The sequence below is a fragment of the Procambarus clarkii genome, chromosome 31, assembly GCF_040958095.1.
Source record: "Procambarus clarkii isolate CNS0578487 chromosome 31, FALCON_Pclarkii_2.0, whole genome shotgun sequence".
Lineage (NCBI taxonomy): Eukaryota > Metazoa > Arthropoda > Malacostraca > Decapoda > Cambaridae > Procambarus > Procambarus clarkii.
In genome coordinates this window covers 37,476,577-37,498,920 of record NC_091180.1, presented here as the reverse complement: position 1 = coordinate 37,498,920, position 22,344 = coordinate 37,476,577, and the positions used below count along the sequence as shown (strand labels likewise).

General features: G+C 41.4%; 1 protein-coding gene across 1 annotated transcript; it reads left to right on the top strand.

Annotated features, from left to right (window-relative positions):
* The first annotated feature begins 1,366 nt into the window (after positions 1-1,366).
* On the top strand, positions 1,367-3,772 carry LOC138370286 (merozoite surface protein 2-like). The gene is made up of 3 exons (XM_069334302.1): positions 1,367-1,833; positions 1,964-2,128; positions 3,679-3,772. The coding sequence occupies exons 1-3, from the start codon at positions 1,367-1,369 to the stop codon at positions 3,770-3,772; spliced, it is 726 nt and encodes a 241-aa protein (XP_069190403.1).
* Positions 3,773-22,344: the final 18,572 nt, after the last annotated feature.

Here is a 22,344-nt window from a genome sequence, read left to right as displayed (position 1 = left end):
GGGGCGACAGGCCTCTTCTTCAATAGTAGTAGTAGTTTTTTTCTTTTTATTTTTACATGCAAGCATGCAAGTTAAATACAATAAAACAACAAGTTAAATATAACAAAACAAAACAAGAAACCACCGGCCAGAAGGACCGACAGCACAGTACAACAATAATCAAAACTGGAGAAGGGAACACTATAGAAATGAGAAAAGCACATCAAGACACAAAACAGAAAACAATTACAAAAAAGCAAGCAAATGCAAGCAAAACAAGAAAACATAGTAACATTATAGCAATATAAAACAAAACAAACAGAATCACCGGCCTGAAGGACCGACCACAAAGCACAACAGTAAGTACAACATGAAATATAACAAGAAATCACTACATACAACAAGCCATAAACAAACAAAATAAAAAATGAAAAATAAAAAACAAAAAACAAACACAACACTTAAAGCATTAATAGAACACACAGGGCAAAATAACCACACAAAAACAAATACATGAAAAAGAACACTCACACCAAACCACCTGCCTCGCCACAAACAAAGAGAGAGGCACGGGCACAAACTACAAGAAGGCAAACAAACAGCCAGAAGGGCACACAGTACCATAGTAAGCACAGTAACAGGAAATCAGCTGACATACTTGCCCGGAAACAAGACCCGAGGGAACCGGACATTGAACGCTTCCCAGTGCAACCACTGCCAAGGGTCTGGACCATCCACTGGGGACGCCATTTCATCCGGAACCCCGGCAACAAACACCCGCAAACAGGGGACCCAGATGGTATCCCTTCTGATGCGAGTGACCACCACTCGCTCACCACACCATGGGAATCGTCCAACCATGAAATTCTCTCGGCTCCTTGTATAACTCAGCAATCCCCGACCAGTGACCCCCGGCGGTATCACAGACGCCGGCAACACGTCCCCCAGGTCCTCAACGCACACTCCTAAGAGGAGCGATCCGGACACAGGGCACCACCACAGGGGCACCAGTGTCCACGGGCACACCACCGGACGACTGCTGGGAACACAGGCTGGGCGCATCCTTCCGTAAGGTCACTACCAGGCCACGCCCAGCACCAGCATCCCCACCATCCCTGACAGCGGAAGCCACCACTCCCCACTGTGAAGAGTCCCCTGGAGGAGAAGGAACAGAAGGCACACCCGAGACACAGGCACCATCACCAGCAGGCACATGGACCTCCGCCTCCACTAACCGCGGAGCCATCGATGCATCCGGATCCACACCGTCAACACCCAAAGACCTACAGTCACTGAATTCCCCAACATCGGCCCAGGCAGACGACGAACGCCTGGAACGCTAGGGCTCTGGCCGGAGATCGTCAGAGCCGGAAGCGGAGCCAGAAACATGGGTACCACTAGCCGGACGAACCGACGCCCGACGCAGAACGGCAGCAGCCTCTACCACAGGGGGAACCAGGCCACACACAGCAGGAGGCTCCGCAGCCACCCCAGCTCAGCCGGGGCCCGAGGCGAGGACACAGGGCCAGGCGCAGTAGCTGAAGACGAGAGAGAAGACGACGACGCCTCACAGGGAGCGCCAGGAAGGCCCATGGGAGCAGCAGGGACATCGACAGGAGCTGGTAGAGCAACCGACTGCATTGCAAAACCTGCGGGAGGGTCCGCAACAACCGGAGGAACGACGGGCGACGCAGGGGGAGCCGCATCAGCTAACCGGACGTCCACCCCCTCAACCCCGGTGTCCTCCTCCAGCAGGAGCGGCGGAAATCCTCTTCACAGAATAAGTGGACGGGAGCAACTGTATCCGCAGTGCACCCGGCAGCCTGATGCCCCAACATGCCACACTGGAAACAAGTACAGGGTTGCCGGGCATAATACACCCGCACGTAGTACCCTAAAAGTCGGACAGAGGATGGAATGTCCGACCTCAGGCGCATCCCGAGGGTATGAATGTTCGTCAGCATTCCCGTATATTTCCCAGAAGATGGCTTGTGCATCCTCACAATGATGATGGAGCCAAATCTCTGAAAGAAACGCCGGAGGAGGAACTCAGGAAACTCCATGGGGGGCTCCATGGACACTCACATAAGTCACGGCACTGCCCCGATCTGAAATGGCCACAGATCCAGTGCCATCCAGCAACTGCAAGGTACGTCCCTCGTACCACCGGAGAAAGTCATGGTATGCCACCTCTCTCACAAACTTGATGATCACCCAGTGAGCAGTCACCAGCTCAACCCCGTAGATCTCCAAGACCGGGACATGGAGCACATCACACATGACCTGCTCCATGAGTGGATATCCAACACGGCAAGTAAACTCCAAACCCACGGAGTTTACCTACACAACAGGGGGAAGATGGTCGCTCATCGCAAAAGTGCCACGTCAACACCAGCCAAGGACAGCAGTGAGGGCAGAGACACCCACACCCCCTGCCGACGAAAACGGCAAACACCCCAAACTACCAGAGGGGGCCAAGCGACACGTCCTCACCCCACGGCAGCTCAGGTTTCCTTAGTAGTAGTAGGCATCCATCAGTCTCATGAGACTATGGAGTTGCACTCTGGTTGTCGGGTTTGGAGTGTCCTCTCCAGGGCGCAAAGCCAGGGTAGGTTGATACGGAGGAGAAGCTGTTACCCAAGCAGCAGGTTCTCCCTCTCCACGGTGCCGAAAGTCTCCAATGGAAAGGCAAACGCCAATATGATTGGTTCCATGTGCCGTCGCAGGAACTGTAAACTCCGGAGTTGACCTCGAAGTTTATGAAAGAAGGCACAGGGATTCCAAACTGGAAACCACCCTGGTCGGGGCCGGAGAAGAACCTCCCCATCAAGGGCACGAACAACCATAATATCTTGAAGCAGAACCTGGGCCGCACGAGCACCAGGAGGTGGGCGTCCCAGTCCCGCAGCTACAGGTTCCAGACAGAGATCGTCACAGCCCTCTTTCACCCAAGGCCAGCTTCCTTCAAGACCAAGCAGAAGGAAGAGTGATAATTACTAATTAATTTATTATTATTATAATAATTATTATTATAATAATTGTTGTATTTAATAATTATCACCCTTCCTTCTGCTTGGTCTTGAAGGAAACCGGCTTCAATACCACATGCAATATACAGCCATGGCCACCATCGTCACCAAGCGGAACAGCCCCCCTCCACCACCATGACCCATCACCAGAGGGGGAACCCCAAGGCCGGTACAAGAAAGGGAGCAATCCCTCCCCGGTCCGATGCCCTGACAAAAACCACCATACAGTCAACCAAAACCCCAACAGTCTCAATCACCATACCCCGTACGACGTGTCCAGTTACCCGATTTAGTAGGCGTTCAGCTCCTTCAAGACCATCGTGCAGAGGTAAAATATATATACATCATGGTGTGTTGCAGGAGTTCCTTTGTCGGGCTTTCCCTCTGCCAGATGGTGCGGACACCGTTTGCATCATCAAAACAATTTAACGCATGTGGCGGTGCATGGTGCTTCTTTTGAAATGACTGATGGGCTGTTCATCCGGTTGTGCAGTTTGGAAAAGTCTTAAGCATTCCATGGAATAAAGTTTCTGCTGGACACTGTCATGGGATGTATGCTGGCACCCGGACTGTGGCGAACTCCCTGGAGCGGAATGTCCCATCTTCGTTATCCCTAATGGGGTTTCCACTCTGCTGTTTATAAAAAAAGTCAGCCCCATATCTGTTATAGATTTGGCCAGCAAGGTCACCTGGCGGCGGCTGGCTCCGTGGGGGCAGCTGATCGAGTCAACATCTTCAACAACATCATCAACCCAGAAGACTGAATGTGATCAAGTACTACAGTCAAGTATGATTCAGGGACCGCAGTGAGATCAGTGACATTAGATATAACTTGAAGCTTGTTCAGGTAACTGGTCACTGATATATAAACACTGAGACCCATGGAATACATCTTGATTAAATAATATATGCATCAAAATCAGTCGTCAGATTAATTGGGGTTTAATTTAGTCAATTGATTCAGAGGATTGAATAGCCTATCATTAAAGTAAAGTATGGTTCTGAGACTACAGTGGGTTCAGTGACATTGGTCGCAGTGACTTGTAGCTGTTTAGGCTACTTTTCACTGATTTGCCACTGAAGCCTCATGAATTCATCTTCATCTTTAAATGATGATAGTAACATCAACCTCTGTTGCTATAGTCAGCTGTAATCTCCTTAGTATATTGCTACTGGAGAAATATAATCAGCTGACAAATTTAGATTTCTACTGGTATGGTTTATCTGCAGCCATAGGTCTCCTCAGGCTTGTTACTGGGCCTGAGAGTAATTTGCCTCCTGCAGAATTTAGCATGGTTATGCCCTGATATTTAGTAGGGCTACCAGTGAATCGATGGTAGTAGTCTGTCCCTACAAGGAGACCGAAGTCGGTGAGGTGATCAGACTAATATTATCTGCCAATTTTATTCCTCTATTTCTCAGGAATTTGGCTGTTGCTCTCAGACCTTGAACTTGTATGTCTACTGGTATTTTGTCCACCATAATGGCTTATACTTGACAGACGTACCTGCCTAAACGTACTGATGGTTGTACCACCTGGTAGACTTGAGGTCCTGCATCTGTTATAAACCCTGAGATGTTGATTGTCGTCTGGGCTACAGGCTTTAATTGTAGTTCATCTGCCAACCTTTTAGTGACATGTTCTCTGGGACCCTTAGTCAAACAACCCACGGGTATGGACCTTGGCCCTCTTTTTCTGGATGGTAATTTGGGCAGTAGGCAAAGTTGTGTTACCTTTAGACTTTGCCGATTGGACACTATTTGTTAGTTGCACCTTGCAGTACTGTACTGTGGTGGGAATGTTATCTTCCACCTTGGGCCTTGAATACGTTAATTTCGTATATTTGCACAGTGCTGCATGGTGCCTACCTCTTCTACACCTGTTGCAGGTGTTGAATTGGGTATCACAATAGTCGATGTTGTGTGACTTGAGACACCTTGAACATCTCCCTAATTCCTGGAGTCGCTTAATAAGAGGGTCTCTGTCTGGATAATTAGCACAACGGTATGTTGAATGTTTCTTTTTGCAGAACATACATGTCCCGCAGCCTACTGCACGTTTGGAAGTTACCGGTTTGGGTGAACTAGTAACAGTAGGCTTGGAGGATTCTGCTGCATTGCCAGATTTTCTGCAACTTGATGTGAGTGTAATTGACTGATGTTTATTTGGGGTAGTTGTTTTATCCTTTAATTGACTCTTATTTTCTATTTCTGAAGCCTTGCATGAGACTTTAACTTCCTCATTTACTCGTCGTTTGTTTATGATGGAATGTAAACCTTTGGTGATGTCCTGCACTGTCAGGATGGTGTTATGTTCTTGTGCGTATAATTCATCTAGTATATCGCTGGACAATTTTCGTTGAAGGATGAAAGATTAAAGAAAAGCCTCATGAACACACAATATATGAATATACAATTATAATGAGACATTGTAAGCCTCATTATCAGAGTTGTTTCTTAAACTGTTGTGCAATATTATAACTTAAAAATGGATCAAGTTTATACATACCAGTACTAACATTAAGAAGATTTGGACACTGACTGATTAGCGCAGACTCAATCAAATTCCGTTCCACGAAATCCCCACAATTGGTAATGCTTTTTGCCCCATTCCAGTTAATATTGTGATCGCATAAACTCGTATGTAGATACAATGCATTAGACGTTTGGGCAGTTCTAATACTATAAGCATGTTGTGACAACCGCAATTGTAAGGACTTTCCTGTTTGTCCAAGGTACACAGAATCACAATCATTGCAGGGAATCGAATACACATAACCTGCTGTATCAGGAGAGTTTTTTATTAAATTGGATTTGATCGTACTATTAGTGAACACCAAATTTATATTAAGTTTCTTAAAAATCAGAGACAATTTTTCAAGTCCACTCGCATAAGGAACCACCAATGAGTTAATAATTTTTGGTTTCGCCTTAGGGACGTGATTATAAAACGTACGCTTGGCTTGTACAAACGAGAAATCCAAAAACTTCTTAGGATATTGTAAACTCTTCCCAATTTCATATATTTTAGCAATCTCTTCATCAAAAAACTCAGGGCTGCAAACCCTCAAAGCTCTTAGAAACATTCCTGAAAATACTGCCTGTTTAACTTTACTATGATGATTCGAATAAAAATGAACATACGACCCCACGTTGGTAGGTTTCCTATACACATTAAATATGAACTTTCTAGTGACTCTATGAATCATAATGTCCAAAAACGGAAGAGTACCATTCTCCTCAGTCTCACAAGTGAATTTTATTGAAGGTACCAGAGAATTGAGTTCATTAAGAAAAACTATCTGGTCTTTGTTGCACGGCCATAAGCACAAAATATCATCAACATACCTAAACCAAACTACATTAGCCGGGATAATCCTGGATAAGATTTTTGTTTCAAAGAATTCCATATACAAATTGCTTAAAACTGAGGACAGGGGATTGCTCATCGCCATACCAAATGTTTGTTTGAAAAATTTTCCATTAAAACTAAAATAATTGTCTTTTATACACAATTTGATAAGTTCCAATACTTTATTGGTCTGCAAGCTCAAAATATATTTAGGCAGTTCCTCACGTAGAAATTCTAACAGATCATCAACAGGAACTTTAGTGAATAAAGAGGTCACATCGAAACTTATAAGTTTAAAATCAAAATTTAAATTCAGTGTGGATAGCTTATTAACTAAGTCCACATTGTTTGTCAAGTGTGAGTTGGAAATAGTACCAACTATAGGGGACAAAACTTTGACTAACCACTTAGAGAGTTTATAAGCCGCCGAACCAATTGAACTAATAATCGGCCTTGCCGGATTATATGGCTTATGAGTTTTTATAAGACCATACATGTAAGGAAGAGAGGGGGATCGACTTGTTAGCCTAGATATCAATTCTTTATCGCCTTTACACACAGTTTTAAGAGTTTTGTTAAAATGTGCAATCACTTTTTCAGTAGGATCTCTGTTAACCAATAGATAAGTATCCCTGTCTTCCAAGAGTAACTCCATTTTTCGGACATCTTTATTCGGATCATCTTTATTCATAATAACTACTGCATTTGACTTATCAGCCTTGGTAATATGTAATGAACTATCTTTTTTGAGATTTTTGAACGCATGAACAAATCGACTTGGACAATTAGGAACAGGATTGTTAAGTAAAACGCCATACATCATACCTTTGCACACATTAATATCTTCAACTGAGACATTGCTATACTTTTCAAGATTGCTGAAACCTTTGGCAATTCTTTGGTACCTTCAATAAAATTCCCATGTGAGACTGAGGAGAATGGTACTCTTCCGTTTTTGGACATTATGATTCATAGAGTCACTAGAAAGTTCATATTTAATGTGTATAGGAAACCTACCAACGTGGGGTCGTATGTTCATTTTTATTCGAATCATCATAGTAAAGTTAAACAGGCAGTATTTTCAGGAATGTTTCTAAGAGCTTTGAGGGTTTGCAGCCCTGAGTTTTTTGATGAAAAGATTGCTAAAATATATGAAATTGGGAAGAGTTTACAATATCCTAAGAGGTTTTTGGATTTCTCGTTTGTACAAGCCAAGCGTACGTTTTATAATCACGTCCCTAAGGCGAAACCAAAAATTATTAACTCATTGGTGGTTCCTTATGCGAGTGGACTTGAAAAATTGTCTCTGATTTTTAAGAAACTTAATATAAATTTGGTGTTCACTAATAGTACGATCAAATCCAATTTAATAAAAAACTCCCCTGATACAGCAGGTTGTGTGTATTCGATTCCCTGCAATGATTGTGATTCTGTGTACCTTGGACAAACAGGAAAGTCCTTACAATTGCGGTTGTCACAACATGCTTATAGTATTAGAACTGCCCAAACGTCTAATGCATTGTATCTACATACGAGTTTATGCGATCACAATATTAACTGGAATGGGGCAAAAAGCATTACCAATTGTGGGGATTTCGTGGAACGGAATTCGATTGAGTCTGCGCTAATCAGTCAGTGTCCTAATCTTCTTAATGTTAGTACTGGTATGTATAAACTTGATCCATTTTTAAGTTATAATATTGCACAACAGTGTAAGAAACAACTCTGATAATGAGGCTTACAATGTCTCATTATAATTATATATTCATATATTGTGTGTTCATGAGGCTTTTCTTTAATCTTTCATCCTTATTCTCTGACTGCTTAATCCTCTTTGACCATTCTAAGCTAAGCTATACCTGTTTTTTGTTAATTCCTTCCCTAGGGATGGGTTGGGTCAGGTGTCGGCCTATATATCCTCCCCCTTCCCTTCTCCTTAGTCAGTCTGGTGTTGACAAAGGCTTTAACAAAGCCGAAACGTTCACCTCATTTCATATTTCTCTGTGGATTTTCCGCATATATATATATATATATATATATATATATATATATATATATATATATATATATATATATATATATATATATATATATATATATATATGTTGTACCTAGTAGCCAGAACGTCGTACTCGGCCTGCTATGCGAGGCCCGATTTGCCTAATAAGACAAATTTTCCCGAATTAATATATTTTCTCTAATTTTTTTCTTATGAAATGATAAAGCTACCCATTTCATTATGTATGAGGTAAAAAAAATTTTATCGGAGATAAAATTAACGTAGATATATGACCGAACCTAACCAACCCTACCTAACCTAACCTATCTTTATAGGTTAGGTTAGGGTAGGTAACCGAAAAAGTTAGGTTAGGTAGGTTAGGTAGTCGAAAAACAAATAATTCATGAAAACTTGGCTTATTACGCAAATCGGGCCTTGCATAGTAGGCTGAGAAGTGCGTTCTGGCTACTAGATACGACATTATATATATATATATATATATATATATATATATATATATATATATATATATATATATATATATATACAACCAACCCTGAGGACAGCACACTCCTAGGTGCTCCTCTTGGAAGGAATGCCATCGACGGGGTCCTTGGTAAGAAGATCACTGACCTGAAGAGGATGAACGAGAGGATTGAAGACATCGATGCTCATGATGCACTTTACCTCATCACCAGATGCTTGTCCCTTCCCAGGCTGACCTACTTTCTAAGATGTTCGCCATCTTTCAACAATATTAAATTAGAAGAGTATGACAGCTTGCTGAAATCAACACTAGAAAAAGCCCTCAATCTTTCCCTCAGCGACTCACAGTGGAAACAGGCCTCCCTTCCTGTCAGACTCGGGGGCCTTGGCATGCGCACAGCAACACAAATTGCTGTACCAGCATTCCTGTCCTCTTCAGTGGGGTCTGACAACCTGGTGAAAGAAATCCTACCTGAGCACCTAGTTCAACAGGCAGGGGTGCATGATCCCAGCTTCACAGACTGCACAACCAAATGGGTCTCTCTCGCAGGACCAGCACCCCAACCACCGCCTTCTGAAGCCAATAAGCAATCCAGCTGGGATCGCCCCATTGCCGACCAAGAAGCTGCAACTTTGCTAGAAGCTGCGACGACACCACATGACACTGCCCGACTTAGAGCTGTAGCAGCTCCCCATGCAGGTGATTTCCTATTAGCAACCCCAATGTCAGCAACCGGCACCCGTCTCACACCGCAGGCCCTCCGAATTGCCGTGGCTCTCCGCCTAGCTGCCCCAATCCACACCGAATACAGGTGTATTTGCGGCGAGGCAGAGGCCGACAGATACGGACGGCATGGCCTTCTTTGCCAAAAGACGGGAGGATGGCATGCAAGACACGGCGAGGTTAATGACATTATTAAGAGGAGCCTTACCACAGCCGGTTGTCCAGCAGAGAGAGAGCCCCGTTACCTAATGTCCCGCAACTCTGATGAGCCTGTCGGTCGCCCAGACGGAATTACGGTGAACCCCTGGAAGAATGGTAGACAGTTGGTGTGGGACTACACTTGCGTTTCAACTTTGGCCAGTACCTATGTTGACTTCAGTGCTACACAAGCAGGAGGAGCTGCCAATCACCGGGAAGTGGCCAAGTCACGTAAATACAGAGACCTTGAGCACCACTACAATTTTGTCCCCATTGCCTCAGAGACACTTGGTGCCTGGGGTAAAAGTGCTGCTAGCTTTTTAAAGGAGTTGGGGTCTAAGCTAATCGAAACAACTAGAGACCCCAGAGCTGCCAGTTTTCTTTTTCAGCGCCTTAGTGTGGCAATCCAGAGAGGAAATGTTCACTGCATCCATGGTTCCTGCCCGCCATCTGAGGAGCTGGAGGAGCTATTCAACTTGTGACAAGCAGCCTTGTACCCTGTATGTAATCAATATTGTAATTTTTTTTGTGTAATGACATTTTCAAATAAAGTTAGATAAATATACACACTTAACAAAAGAATAGGGGTGGTAGGAGAAGAAAATATCAAAGTGTTCAGTGAGGATCCACAAGGTCTTCTCTGAGTACTCTTTATTTTCTTCTCCGAGGCTATGGGTCCCTACATTTGCACCAGAGGTGGTACCCCTTCTAGGTTTAAAAAAAAAAAAAAAAAAAAAAATATATATATATATATATATATATATATATATATATATATATATATATATATATATATATATATATATATATATATATATTGTGACGGTAACGCGTTGGTGTTCGGCTGTTTAAGGCTAGGGGTATGGCCTCGTCACATAGTTATAAAAAAAAATAGAAAAACTGGAACTTCGTCTGTGGTAAGGTAAGGAGAAGACACAAAAAACACAAGTAAATTTTAACAATGAAATTTTAATTACGTTAAAGAAATAAAACATGAATAAAATGCACAAACAAATTCGTATAATAAAATCAATCAATCAAAATAATAAGAATAATTAAATGACACAATGAAAAGTTACGTTAAGACAAAATAACAAGAAGTGCAATACAAAAATAAATGTGAGGTGCTGGAATATTGGCTTTAAGCTACCACCTCTCTCAGTATACGCTAACGTCTAGCCGGGAGGAGTGGTAACCGTGGAAGCACTGAATATTCTGAGGTCTGAGGTCGTGGCGACCCCAGACATCAAGTAGTATGGGGGGGGGGCGAGTGCAGTTGCAGCCAGACCGGCGACCAATCAGCGGAGCCGGTAGCGATCAACAGGTAGTTTGGCGGTTTGAGTCTGAACAGGTGTCCCTGGAAGCATACGTTTTGCGCTCTGGCAAACCTTGGAGATGTTGTTGTCATTGTTGGACATTTCTTCCCTAGTAGTTTTATATAGTTTGTTGCGACGTATTTGTAGAGGGAAGAGCAGGCTCAATCTCTTGAAGGAGATTATTGTCACAATATATATATATATATATATAAATTTTACATGCATTAATTATTCATGTTGTTTTGTTTGTTGACTTGTTTTGAATTTTACATAAGCCCAGGGATTGTCTTTGATCATATCTTGTTTTCTAGAGTAATTAAAATTTCATTATTTATACTTTGTGTTTCGTGTGTCTTCCCATTACCTAACCACAGACAAACAGGCAAGCAGGGTTTCTTTTTTTTCTCTAAATGTGGCGAGGCATTGCCCCTGCCGAACATTAACACTCCAACACTTTACCTTCACAATATATATATATATATATATATATATATATATATATATATATATATATATATATATATATATATATATATATATATATATATATATATATATATATTGTGAAGGTAAAGTGTTGGAGTGTTAATGTTCGGCAGGGGCAATGCCTCGCCACATTTAGAGAAAAAAAAGAAACCCTGCTTGCCTGTTTGTCTGTGGTTAGGTAATGGGAAGACACACGAAACACAAAGTATAAATAATGAAATTTTAATTACTCTAGAAAACAAGATATGATCAAAGACAATCCCTGGGCTTATGTAAAATTCAAAACAAGTCAACAAACAAAACAACATGAATAATTAATGCATGTAAAATTTACTCTAAAATAAAATGAAGTGCAAAATAATAGTAATATTAATCAGGTGCTGAGAATACTGGCTTAAGCTGCCACCTCCCTTAGTAAACGACAGCCAGAGCTTTGTCTACCAGCGTGAGATGTTAACTCCAAAGAGCACAGAGATATTCTGAGGAGTACGGCGTGTGCTGGCCCAGACGTCGACTCAGGTAGTGGCGTGAGTGCAGGTGCGGCGACACACCAGCCAATCAGGAACAGGCAGGCGGAGAATGGGTAGTTTGCTCGTTGACGGCGGGCGGGAACCGATGTGTCTGGTGGTGCAAGGTACGCTTTGCTTCCTGGGCAAAACGTTTGGCGATACTGGTGGACATGTCTTCAATATAGTATCTTGTATTTGAATGACGTGAATTATGTAGGGAAGAGCAGGCTCAATCTCTCTTGAAAGAGATTATCGTCACAATATATATATATCTTGGAATTATCTATTTGAGCTCACTTTGTTTTCTTAGGTTCATTCTAATTATGGGATTTTAATTAACCATTACTAAGTTAATTATATCTAAGATCATTTTACTTTATGATTATTATTTTTCTTATTATTTTTTATTTTTTACATTTATATTGTCAGTCTCTACTGGTTTTTAGTTTTTTCTTTTATCTAACTTTTGTGTCCTTCCTGGCTATCTATTGGATCTTTATTTTACTTCTAATTTGTTACTTTTTTATGTGTATTTGCTTCTATTCTTGTGTTTTGCTATATCGTGTATCTTGTATCGTGATCCCTCTGCATCTCCATGCACACTGATATTGATCCTGATCAAAATCTTCTGTCTCATATCTACACCAACCAGCACATTGATCATCATTATTGCAAGTATTTCACAGCACACCAGGCAAAAAACAAACTCCAAAATAGCACCTGTTTATCAGTTTACAACCAAAATGTTAGATCACTTGGTAAACATTTTGACGATATAAATGCATTACTCACAGCACCAGGTACTAACTTATCGTTCATTATTTTAACAGAAACTTGGCTAAATATAGACTATACCCAACTCTACAACTTAGCTGGTTATAAAGCCATTCATAACTGTAGGCCTAATAAAAAAGGTGGTGGCACAGCTATATATTAGCGAGATACTGCAACAGTGATCATTAGTGATCGCTACTACTGTAGCGATCTGCAACAGTGTCATTAGTGACAGAGATGACTACTGTGAATATACTTTTGCTCAGTTTACAATTAAATCCCTTAAATCCTCTTTGACTATTGGAGCCATTTATAGATTTCCCAATACTAACATAGCTTCTTTCTCAGATAACCTAAGGAATCTTATTATAAACAACAATCTCAACAAAAACCACATCATTCTGGGAGGAGACTTCAATATTGACCTGGGTCAACAAAATTGCTCTTAAGTTGACTATTTCCTTAATAGCATGAACTCTTGTATGCTAATCCCCACAATCCCCAAACCTACCCGAGTCACTCAAACATCAGCCACTACCTTGGATCACATATGGACAAACATAACAGCTCCCTTTGTATCTGGTATAATCTACGACAGAACAACTGACCACTATCCTACCTTTCTCATAGCGAACATGGACATAACACCACCAAAAAGCAAGAAACTTTCATTTAGGCTACACAGTGAATGAGCTTTAGGCAATCCTACAAACGCACTTGACAATATTAACTGGGATTCTGAATTCAATAATACCCAGGATATAAATTCATTAGCTAACCTCTTCCTCTCCAAAACTCTAAGATTCTACAACCTTTATTGTCCCTTTCTTACCAAGAAAGTAACTGACAAAAGATTAAACAATCCATGGCTCACAAGTGGCATTCTCAACTCAATCAACAAGAAACATGAATATGAAAAGAAACTTAGGATTGGCCTAGTTTCAAAGGAAGTAGCTAAAAGGTACTCGTCAATGCTTACCAGTATCATAAGAAAGGCAAAACTTGCATATTATGTGAATAGATTCAAAGAAGCAAAAGGCAACATGAAAAACACTTGGAAAACAGTCTCTAGTATCCTAGGAACTAAACAACACTCACATAACCAAATAAAACTCTACAAGGATGGGGATATACCGTCAACAGATTTATAAATAGCAAATGAATTTAATAGCTTCTTTTCATCGGTTGGTGCTAATCTTGCCAGTAAAATTCCACAGACTCAGACACATATTAACACATATCTCTCAGGCAGCTATCCAAACTCTCTTCTCCTTTCACCAATCAGCCCAGCAGATGTTATGTCCATCATACACGCTCTAAAAACCAAGGCAGGGAACACCAGTGAAATTCCGTCCATTGTATACAAGAGCGCCTCCCATGCCCTTGCCCCACCCATAGCTCTACTGGTCAAGAAATCTAGAGTGTCACACCTTCCCAGATATCCTCAAAAAAGCAAGGGTAACGCCAGTCCATAAAGGAGGCAATCCGGCGGACATAAACAATTATAGACAATATCAAATCTACCCGTTCTATAAAAAATATTTGAAAAAATTATTTACAAACAGCTCTATTCCTACCTCGTAAAATTCGACATACTCAGCCCCTGCCAGTTTGGCTTCCAGTCCCAAAAGAGCACCAATGATGCAATCATTAGTCTCCTTGACGTAATCTACTCAGCCCTTGACAAAAATGAGTTTCCGATTGGACTCTTCATTGACCTAAGAAAAGCCTTTGATACTGTTAATCACAACTACCTCTGACTTAAACTCCAGCATTATGGAATCCGAGGCCTTGCCCTTGACTACATCCGATCCTATCTTTGTGACAGACACCAATGTGTAACCATCAATGATACAACTTCTTCCACTCTACCAATTACAGTTGGAGTGCCACAGGGCAGCATCTTAGGACCTCTTCTAATTCACTGTATAAACAATGAAATTTTAATTACTCTAGAAAACAAGATATGAACAAAGACAATCCCTTGGCTTACGTAAAATTCAAAACAAGTCAACAAACAAAACAACATGAATAATTAATGCATGTAAAATTTACTCTAAAATAAAATGAAGTGCAAAATAATAGTAATATTAATCAGGTGCTGAGAATACTGGCTTAAGCTGTCACCTCCCTTAGTACACGACAGCCAGAGCTTTGTCTACCAGCGAGAGATGTCAACTCCAAAGAGCACAAGAAAACCCGAACGCCTTTAAACATGGTATTTGACAACCCGTTCACAAAATCCACATAGTCATTCTCTTCCAATTTTGTGGTATCGTCATCTTTCGTTAAAGATACCTTAAAATCTATAACAATATTAGCTAGATCTAAGAAGGCACCCTGGGTACCATGAATGCGGAATTTTAAGTAATTATCCTGCAAACGTTGATTAATGGGGAGGTTGACAGGTAGAATATCTATTTGCTGCATAGAGGCAATTGAACTCTCCACATTGCGTATTGTTACTTCTAGGAAATTGGTCAATAATACTGGAACTATAATATTCTAGTGGTATTTTCACCCCAGCTTCACTAGCCGCCGCCATGATCCCCACCGAAAGATTCAGGTACATTACGTACATACAAGGTGAAATACAGAAGTTGATGGAGTTATAGATAGAGCTAGTACATACAATGCCTAAAGCCACTATTACGCAAAGCGTTTCGGGCAGGAAAAACGCTAAAACTAAAACTTAATACTAATTGAAATTAAAGTATAAATTGTATTGAGAAAAAAATCAGAAAAAAATGAAAAAGGGGGGGGGGGGACATTTGTTGGGAGAGGTACAGTCTTTAACATAATTGGGAAGGTCATTCCACATTCGAGGCCCCTTGATTTGTAAAGCATTTCTAGTTTGACTAAGTCGTACTCTTGGAATATCAAATAGGTATTTGTTTCTGGTGTGGTGCTCATAGGATCTGTTACAACCTTCTAGGAAGCTTTTAAGATCAGGATTGACATTACAGTTCAGCGTTTTATATATATAAAATACACATGAGAGGATGTGCAGTGACTTAATATCTAACATATTCAGAAATTTGAGTAAGGATACCGAATGATGTCTGGGGCCCGAGTTAGATATTGTCCTAATAGCAGCTTTCTGTTGAGTAATTAGAGGACGTAAATGATTTTGGGTAGTAGAACCCCAAGCACAAATACCATAGTTGAGATAAAGATAGATGAGAGAGTAATAGAGTGTCACCAGGGCAGGGCGATGTACATAATATCTGATCGTTGAAAGAATGCCACCAGTTTTTGAAACTTTTTTGGATATATTTAGAATGTGTCCCTGGAAATTCAGCTTGCGGTCAATGAGAATGCCAAGGAATTTGCCATCTACTTTGTTACAAATTTGGGTATTGTTAATCCTGCGATTTATTTGATTTGAGGATTCATTGCCAAACAAAATATAGAAAGTTTTGTTAATATTGAGGGTGAGTTTGTTGTCAATTAGCCAGTGATGGACTTTATTTAGCTCAGTATTCGTGTGACATTTAGAGCAAGGGGGTCAAGACTGGAGTAAATGAAGGTCGTGTCATCAGCAAATATAATTGGTTTGAGATGTTGGGAGGCATTTGGAAGGTCATTAATATAGATGAGAAAGAGGAGAGGGCCAAGTATGCAGTCCTGGGGAACACCAATGTTGATGGGTAGGGTGGGAGAAATTGAATTATTCACAGAGACATATTGGAGCCTGTCAGTAAGGTAAGACTTAGGGTTCTGCAGGGAGTGACCTCTGACTCCATAATGTTGTAATTTAAGAAACAGGTTTTGGCGGTTGGCAGTGTCAAAACCTTACGCAGGTCCACAAATAACCCAACAGGGAACTCATTTTTATCATGAGCTGCATGTATCAAGTTAATCATACAAATAAGTGCATTGTTAGTGCTTTTTTGAGGTCTGAAGCCATATTGACAAGAGCTAAGTATATTGTGTTTGGCTAGATAAGAGTAAAGCTGCTTGTAGAAAAGTTTTTCAAATATTTTAGACAAGTTTGGCAGAACTGATATAGGTCTGAAGTTGTTAACATCACTGGAATCACCACATTTGTGGACAGGGGTTACTCTTGCTTTTTTTTAGAATATCTGGAAAGGTTTGGAGTTCAAGTGACTTGTTGAAGAACAATGCAATGGCAGGAGTTAAAAATCTGGAGGCTTTTTTGTATATAAGAGTTGGTATCTCCTCAAGGGCACTAGACTTGGTTTTAAGGGAAAGGATTATGTCAGTAACATCAGTGGAATTAATAGGCATTAGGTACAGAGACTGTGGATAGTTACCTGCAAGATAGTCCTGAATATTAGTACTGGATGAAGTATGGTATCAGATGAAGAATGACTGCTTATGATGGTAAAAATACGGCATTTTTATAGCTGAGACCTCGTTTACATTTTGTATTTTTTTTATTCCCCTAGAGAGTCTTTTAATTTTTCCCCCTGTTACCAATTTCTTCCCCACACTCTTAAGAGCATCAATACCGTGAGTTCTCAGAGCACTCTTCACATCCCGTTTATCGCTGGTTAAATCACCAAGAACATTTATCGAAATTCGATAGCACTCGGCGTTACAGCTCTCATGAAAAATGGTATGGCTCGTCGGGCCATGCCGGCCAAGGTTCCGAAGAAACCACCACCAGATCTGAGATAAGGTGCTTGGAATGTGCATATGTCATTCATCACACCCCCTCTCAACCCATGTCTCCTAGAGTGAAGAGCTAATATCTCGCCGAATTCCTTTTGAGAAGGGGGGTGGAAAGGTATACGCATATTGACCTCTCTTCTTATAATAACCAAAGTCATGGATAAACACTTCCATATATATATATATATATATATATATATATATATATATATATATATATATATATATATATATATATATATATATATATATATATATATATTGCTATACTTTAGGGCGGATATGTAAGACTGCCGTAACCGACCTTCCATCTTCAAAACTAACCATTCGCCCAAACTGATCTGTTATTTTAATACTGACTTTCTCCAACCTGTTAGTATTTAATGTCTTGTACACTAGGGGGTGAGCTCCTCTAGAATATGAGTCATGATAATTGATTGCATATAAGATATTTACAATCTGCCCTCCGTATCGTTCTGGCTTGATGACGTCACTATAAATGAGTAAATAGTCACAACCTCCGTCATTGTCTGGGGGGAATAGGCCCACAACCTTGGAGACTGTTGTAATGTCATCTGGTTTTGCTTGATAAATGGTGTATTGGCGACTGCTGTCAAAACCAAGTACATTAGCTATTCTGTGTTTAAATTGAAGGCTGGGAGAATATAACGAACCAGTACCTTCACTGTTAAGAGTTGAAGCTAGTAATACCCTCTCTAAAGATTGGTCATAGGAGAGGATTGGTTCTTTATCTGAGAAGTAAGTATTAAAATCGCCCTTAAAACTTAGTTTCATATCGTTGGTTATTTGCCGGTTAAGCTCGGCTGTAATTGTTATAAAATTGGTGTTGCTGCTATGGGGGATCTAATATTAAATGGAAGTAGGGGCAGTAGTTAGTATTAAGGGTTATCAAATATGGGAGATCTCAAAGGCCCGGCCCCCACTATATAGAAATATATAGAAATAAACTTGTAGTGGCTTATTACAGCAATAGTCAGCCTAGAGGTTGATCATGGATCTCCTACACAGGAAAAATGGATACTCCTTTACTAACTTACTTATTTATTAACCCCTTAACAACCCCCCATATACATTCACACCAATAACAATAATAATAATTACTTTACCACACTATCTTACGTTAAAAGCCTTGGTCCACTTAAGCAGGATACAAGGTTTACACTCAGAACAAGCTAGGGTAAAGTACTACTAGTGAAGAGCTAGAGGCTTGAGTCAGCTTAGGGTAGGGAGACCACGTGGTTCCACTTGGACCCCTTTCAGAATAACTAGTAATACAAACACTAGGAACACCTAATTCATACAAAGTATAATATTCTACACATTAGAACACGCCTATGCCAGACAATGAGAACGTTACACAGTATACTTAGCTGGGTATCAGCGACACAGAAATAAAGAAACGAGAGGAGGTTCCTTTCACCACAGCCAGCCAGCAGAGAAGAGAGAGCCTCTCGCATCTCCTTCCCAGCTCACTCGCTGCCAGTAGACTGCTCAACTAATCGTACAGCAATCCTATCCCAAGTTTACTCAGATTTACTTTACACTTGATTAGAAAGTATTAGTAAACATAGTTGTTGCCTATTTTATTATTTAATAATCAACCCCAAGCTCAGTCTTTAAATGCTCTGTGAGAAATAAGAATCGTCTTACGTCTGGCAGGGAAGATACAAACATACACATCGTCATGCGTCCTACTATACTATAAGGAAGTTTAATTAGCTCAATTTTGACCTCTGGTTTCCACTGAGGAACCCAGGGTCGTAATAGTAATTAATTTGATGTTTCTTGATAATATGTTGCTTTTAGGTAGAAAAGAATATATTAAATGTTCTGGACTCTCAGAATGAGTTCCACATTTAAAAGTAGCATAGATATCTATGCCAGACTCCCCTTCATCTTTGATAATGGCATTAATTCATCTGGGTAGGAGTATGTTGACTAAAGTCACTTCATGTTTTATGGAAGGGTTTTTATAAACAACATGTTTATGTTTTATAAACAACATTACCTATATTTTATTTTATTAAACTACATAAAGGAAATTATATTGTTTGTTTTAAAGAACTACAACAGGGGAAGATTCCCTCATCAAGTCACCTTAAGAATAGTGATTAACCACACCTGCCGCTACTGCTACCGCTGGTGGTGGTGCTGCTGCTGCTGGTGCTGTTGGTGCCGCTGGCACTGCTAGTGCTGCTGCTGCTGCTGGAGCTGCTGGCGCTGCTGGTGCTGCTGCTGCCACCTCTTCTTTTCTGAGGTGGTTACAGCTTTCATTGTTTTTTCGGTGGGGAAGAGATCAGGAATATCTCCTGTGACTCCCCATCGAGGATGGTGTCGATATGACGATTCGCCTGAGATTCGAAGTCGAGGACGGCTTCAATCTGTCGTTTGGCTGTGGTTGATGCTGTGGGTGGTGGTGGTGCTGGATGAGTATTCCTGTAGGTGTCTCCTCTTCCTGAGGGTAGCTGGTGGGGGTGGTGGTGTAGAACGAGAAGAGCTTCCTGGGGTGGTACCACCCTCCCCCACCACGGTGTCGAGGGTGATAGTTTTACTATCTGCAAGTGCAGAAGTCTGCACTTGCTCCTGTGCTATTGGGTTGGACTCGAAGGGTGCGCCTGCCCCAAAAGCTGAAATCAATGCCACAATGGTGGGCCTAAAAAATAGGATGGGCTCTTCAACTAGATCTTGACTGTCAGAGGGGTGTGGGGGCTATCTTCACATCAATGTCCCCTGGGGTAGCCCAACAACGTATTATGGCCCTATTGACATTGCCCAGACCAACACGTTCCACACGGGCGTACGTATAGCTTTTCCAAATCACGGAGGCCAGCCCATAAAGATGCACAACCACAGCCGGTAAATCATAAATGATGACATCACCAACCCCAAAGGCGTGGGTGTCAGTGATGTCATCAGAGATGGTTTTAACACTCGCTAGGGCCATGGCGAAGGATGGCTGTGAGGAGCGTGTCGACAACTGTACTATAGTGACCAGGAGCGATGGTGGGGACCTTTAAATACACCTCTGGCACACCTGGAGGGGGAGGGATGTAGGGGTGTGCGGTAAAGGTCACCTTCTTCACCTTATAAGCCCATAGACACTCCGCCCAGACTAGAAGGCTGTAATCATGTCTCGATGTTTGAAGGTTAATTTTTCCAACTGCCAAATCTCCATCTGGATCTCCTGAGATGAATACTCTTCATAACTTTTCACCGTTTCGCTAAATGACTTGAAAAACCGTTCTGGAGGAGCACTCAACACAAGACGGTCATAACAGTCTCACAAGGCATATATCAATCTACTTTTGTGTTCAACAAACTTGTAGTATCATTGTGTAGCAACCAAAGGCTTTAATAGGGGAGACTTTTCATCTGCTGGTGAGGGGAAGCTTACTCCATGGTGGATACAAAACTGAATATAATGACGTTTAAGGAGTGGTTCATATAGGTCTTCAATACTGTTCCCAATGGGGTCTCCTATGGATACCCCTCCCCCTTTTAACTGTGATCTGACGTGATAATTACGTATAAAGGTCGGGTCTATGCCGGCCACCTTAAGCAAAATCCTTACATCTGCCTTGTCAGCTGTCCTAAATTGACCTTTAATAAAGGCCAAAGTTTTAATTATGTCTAAAATATTTAAATTTGGCATAGGCTTTAATATATTTCCACGACTATCCCATATCACCTGTTGGCTGTTTTTTTTTTGTTCAAACATGTTCAATAATGTTTTGACATGTGGAATTTCCTCAATTTTAAGGCGAGGTTGCTCCAGTAAGAACAAAGGTGGAGGCTATTGACAATTTCCCGGTGCCCAGGAGTAAGAAAGAATTGTTGAGATACCTCTGTATGATTGGATATTACCGGAAGTTCTGCAAAAATTTCTCCACCATAGCCACTCCTATGACGAGTTTGCTATCAAAGAGCAAGAAGTGGGAGTGGAATGGAACAGCACAAGAACCGTTTGAAAAGACCAAAAGACTGTTGACCGAGGCGCCTGTACTAGTGTCGCCAGATTTTGGAGCGCCGTTTACGTTATTTGTAGATGCCAGTGATATAGGGGCTGGAGCTGTACTGACGCAGCAGAGTGATGGAATTTACCGCCCCGTGTCCTTCTTCTCGAAGAAGTTCGTTAAGCACCAGAGGTCGTACAGTACAGTCGAGAAAGAGACTTTGGCCCTGGCGATGACATTGAAACATTTTGAAGTGCATGTGAGTGGGGGAGGACACCCAGTGACGGTGTACACAGACCATAATCCCCTAGTTTTCCTGAGGAAAATGAAGCATGCAAACCAGAGGTTAACCAGGTAGTTTTTATTGCTCCAGGAGTATGACCTGGTGATAACGCACATAAGAGGGCGAGACAACGTAGTGGCTGATGCGTTATCTTGAGCCTAGCCACTAGAATAATTCTCAAAAACAAGGGGGAGGGAGTGTTATGATCCCAGGCAGCCGAAAAACGAGTCTCCCCTTTGAGAATTATTCTATCAAGCCTGACCTAACCAGGTCTAGAAAATATAGAGGTGATAATAAAGATGTAAAATAGCTGGTTGGATTTAACAAACAATTTGAGATTATGGACAGTGAATAAGAAAATAGATAAATGACTAGTTAGGAAATGTGGATAATTTGCTGGAGGCATGAGGCTCGCTTCTGGAGGGATTTGACCCCACTTGAGTGCCAGACATCGCAAGGGGAAGCCGTGCTCCGTTTGAGCTCCCGTCAGAAAGGAACCCCTAGTGATATATCTAAGAGAGAAGAGAAGTGTGCAGATGTGCCAGCTGTGGAATCGAGCTGGGAACGTTGTGGTTTCAAGTCCTGGACAGCGAGGAG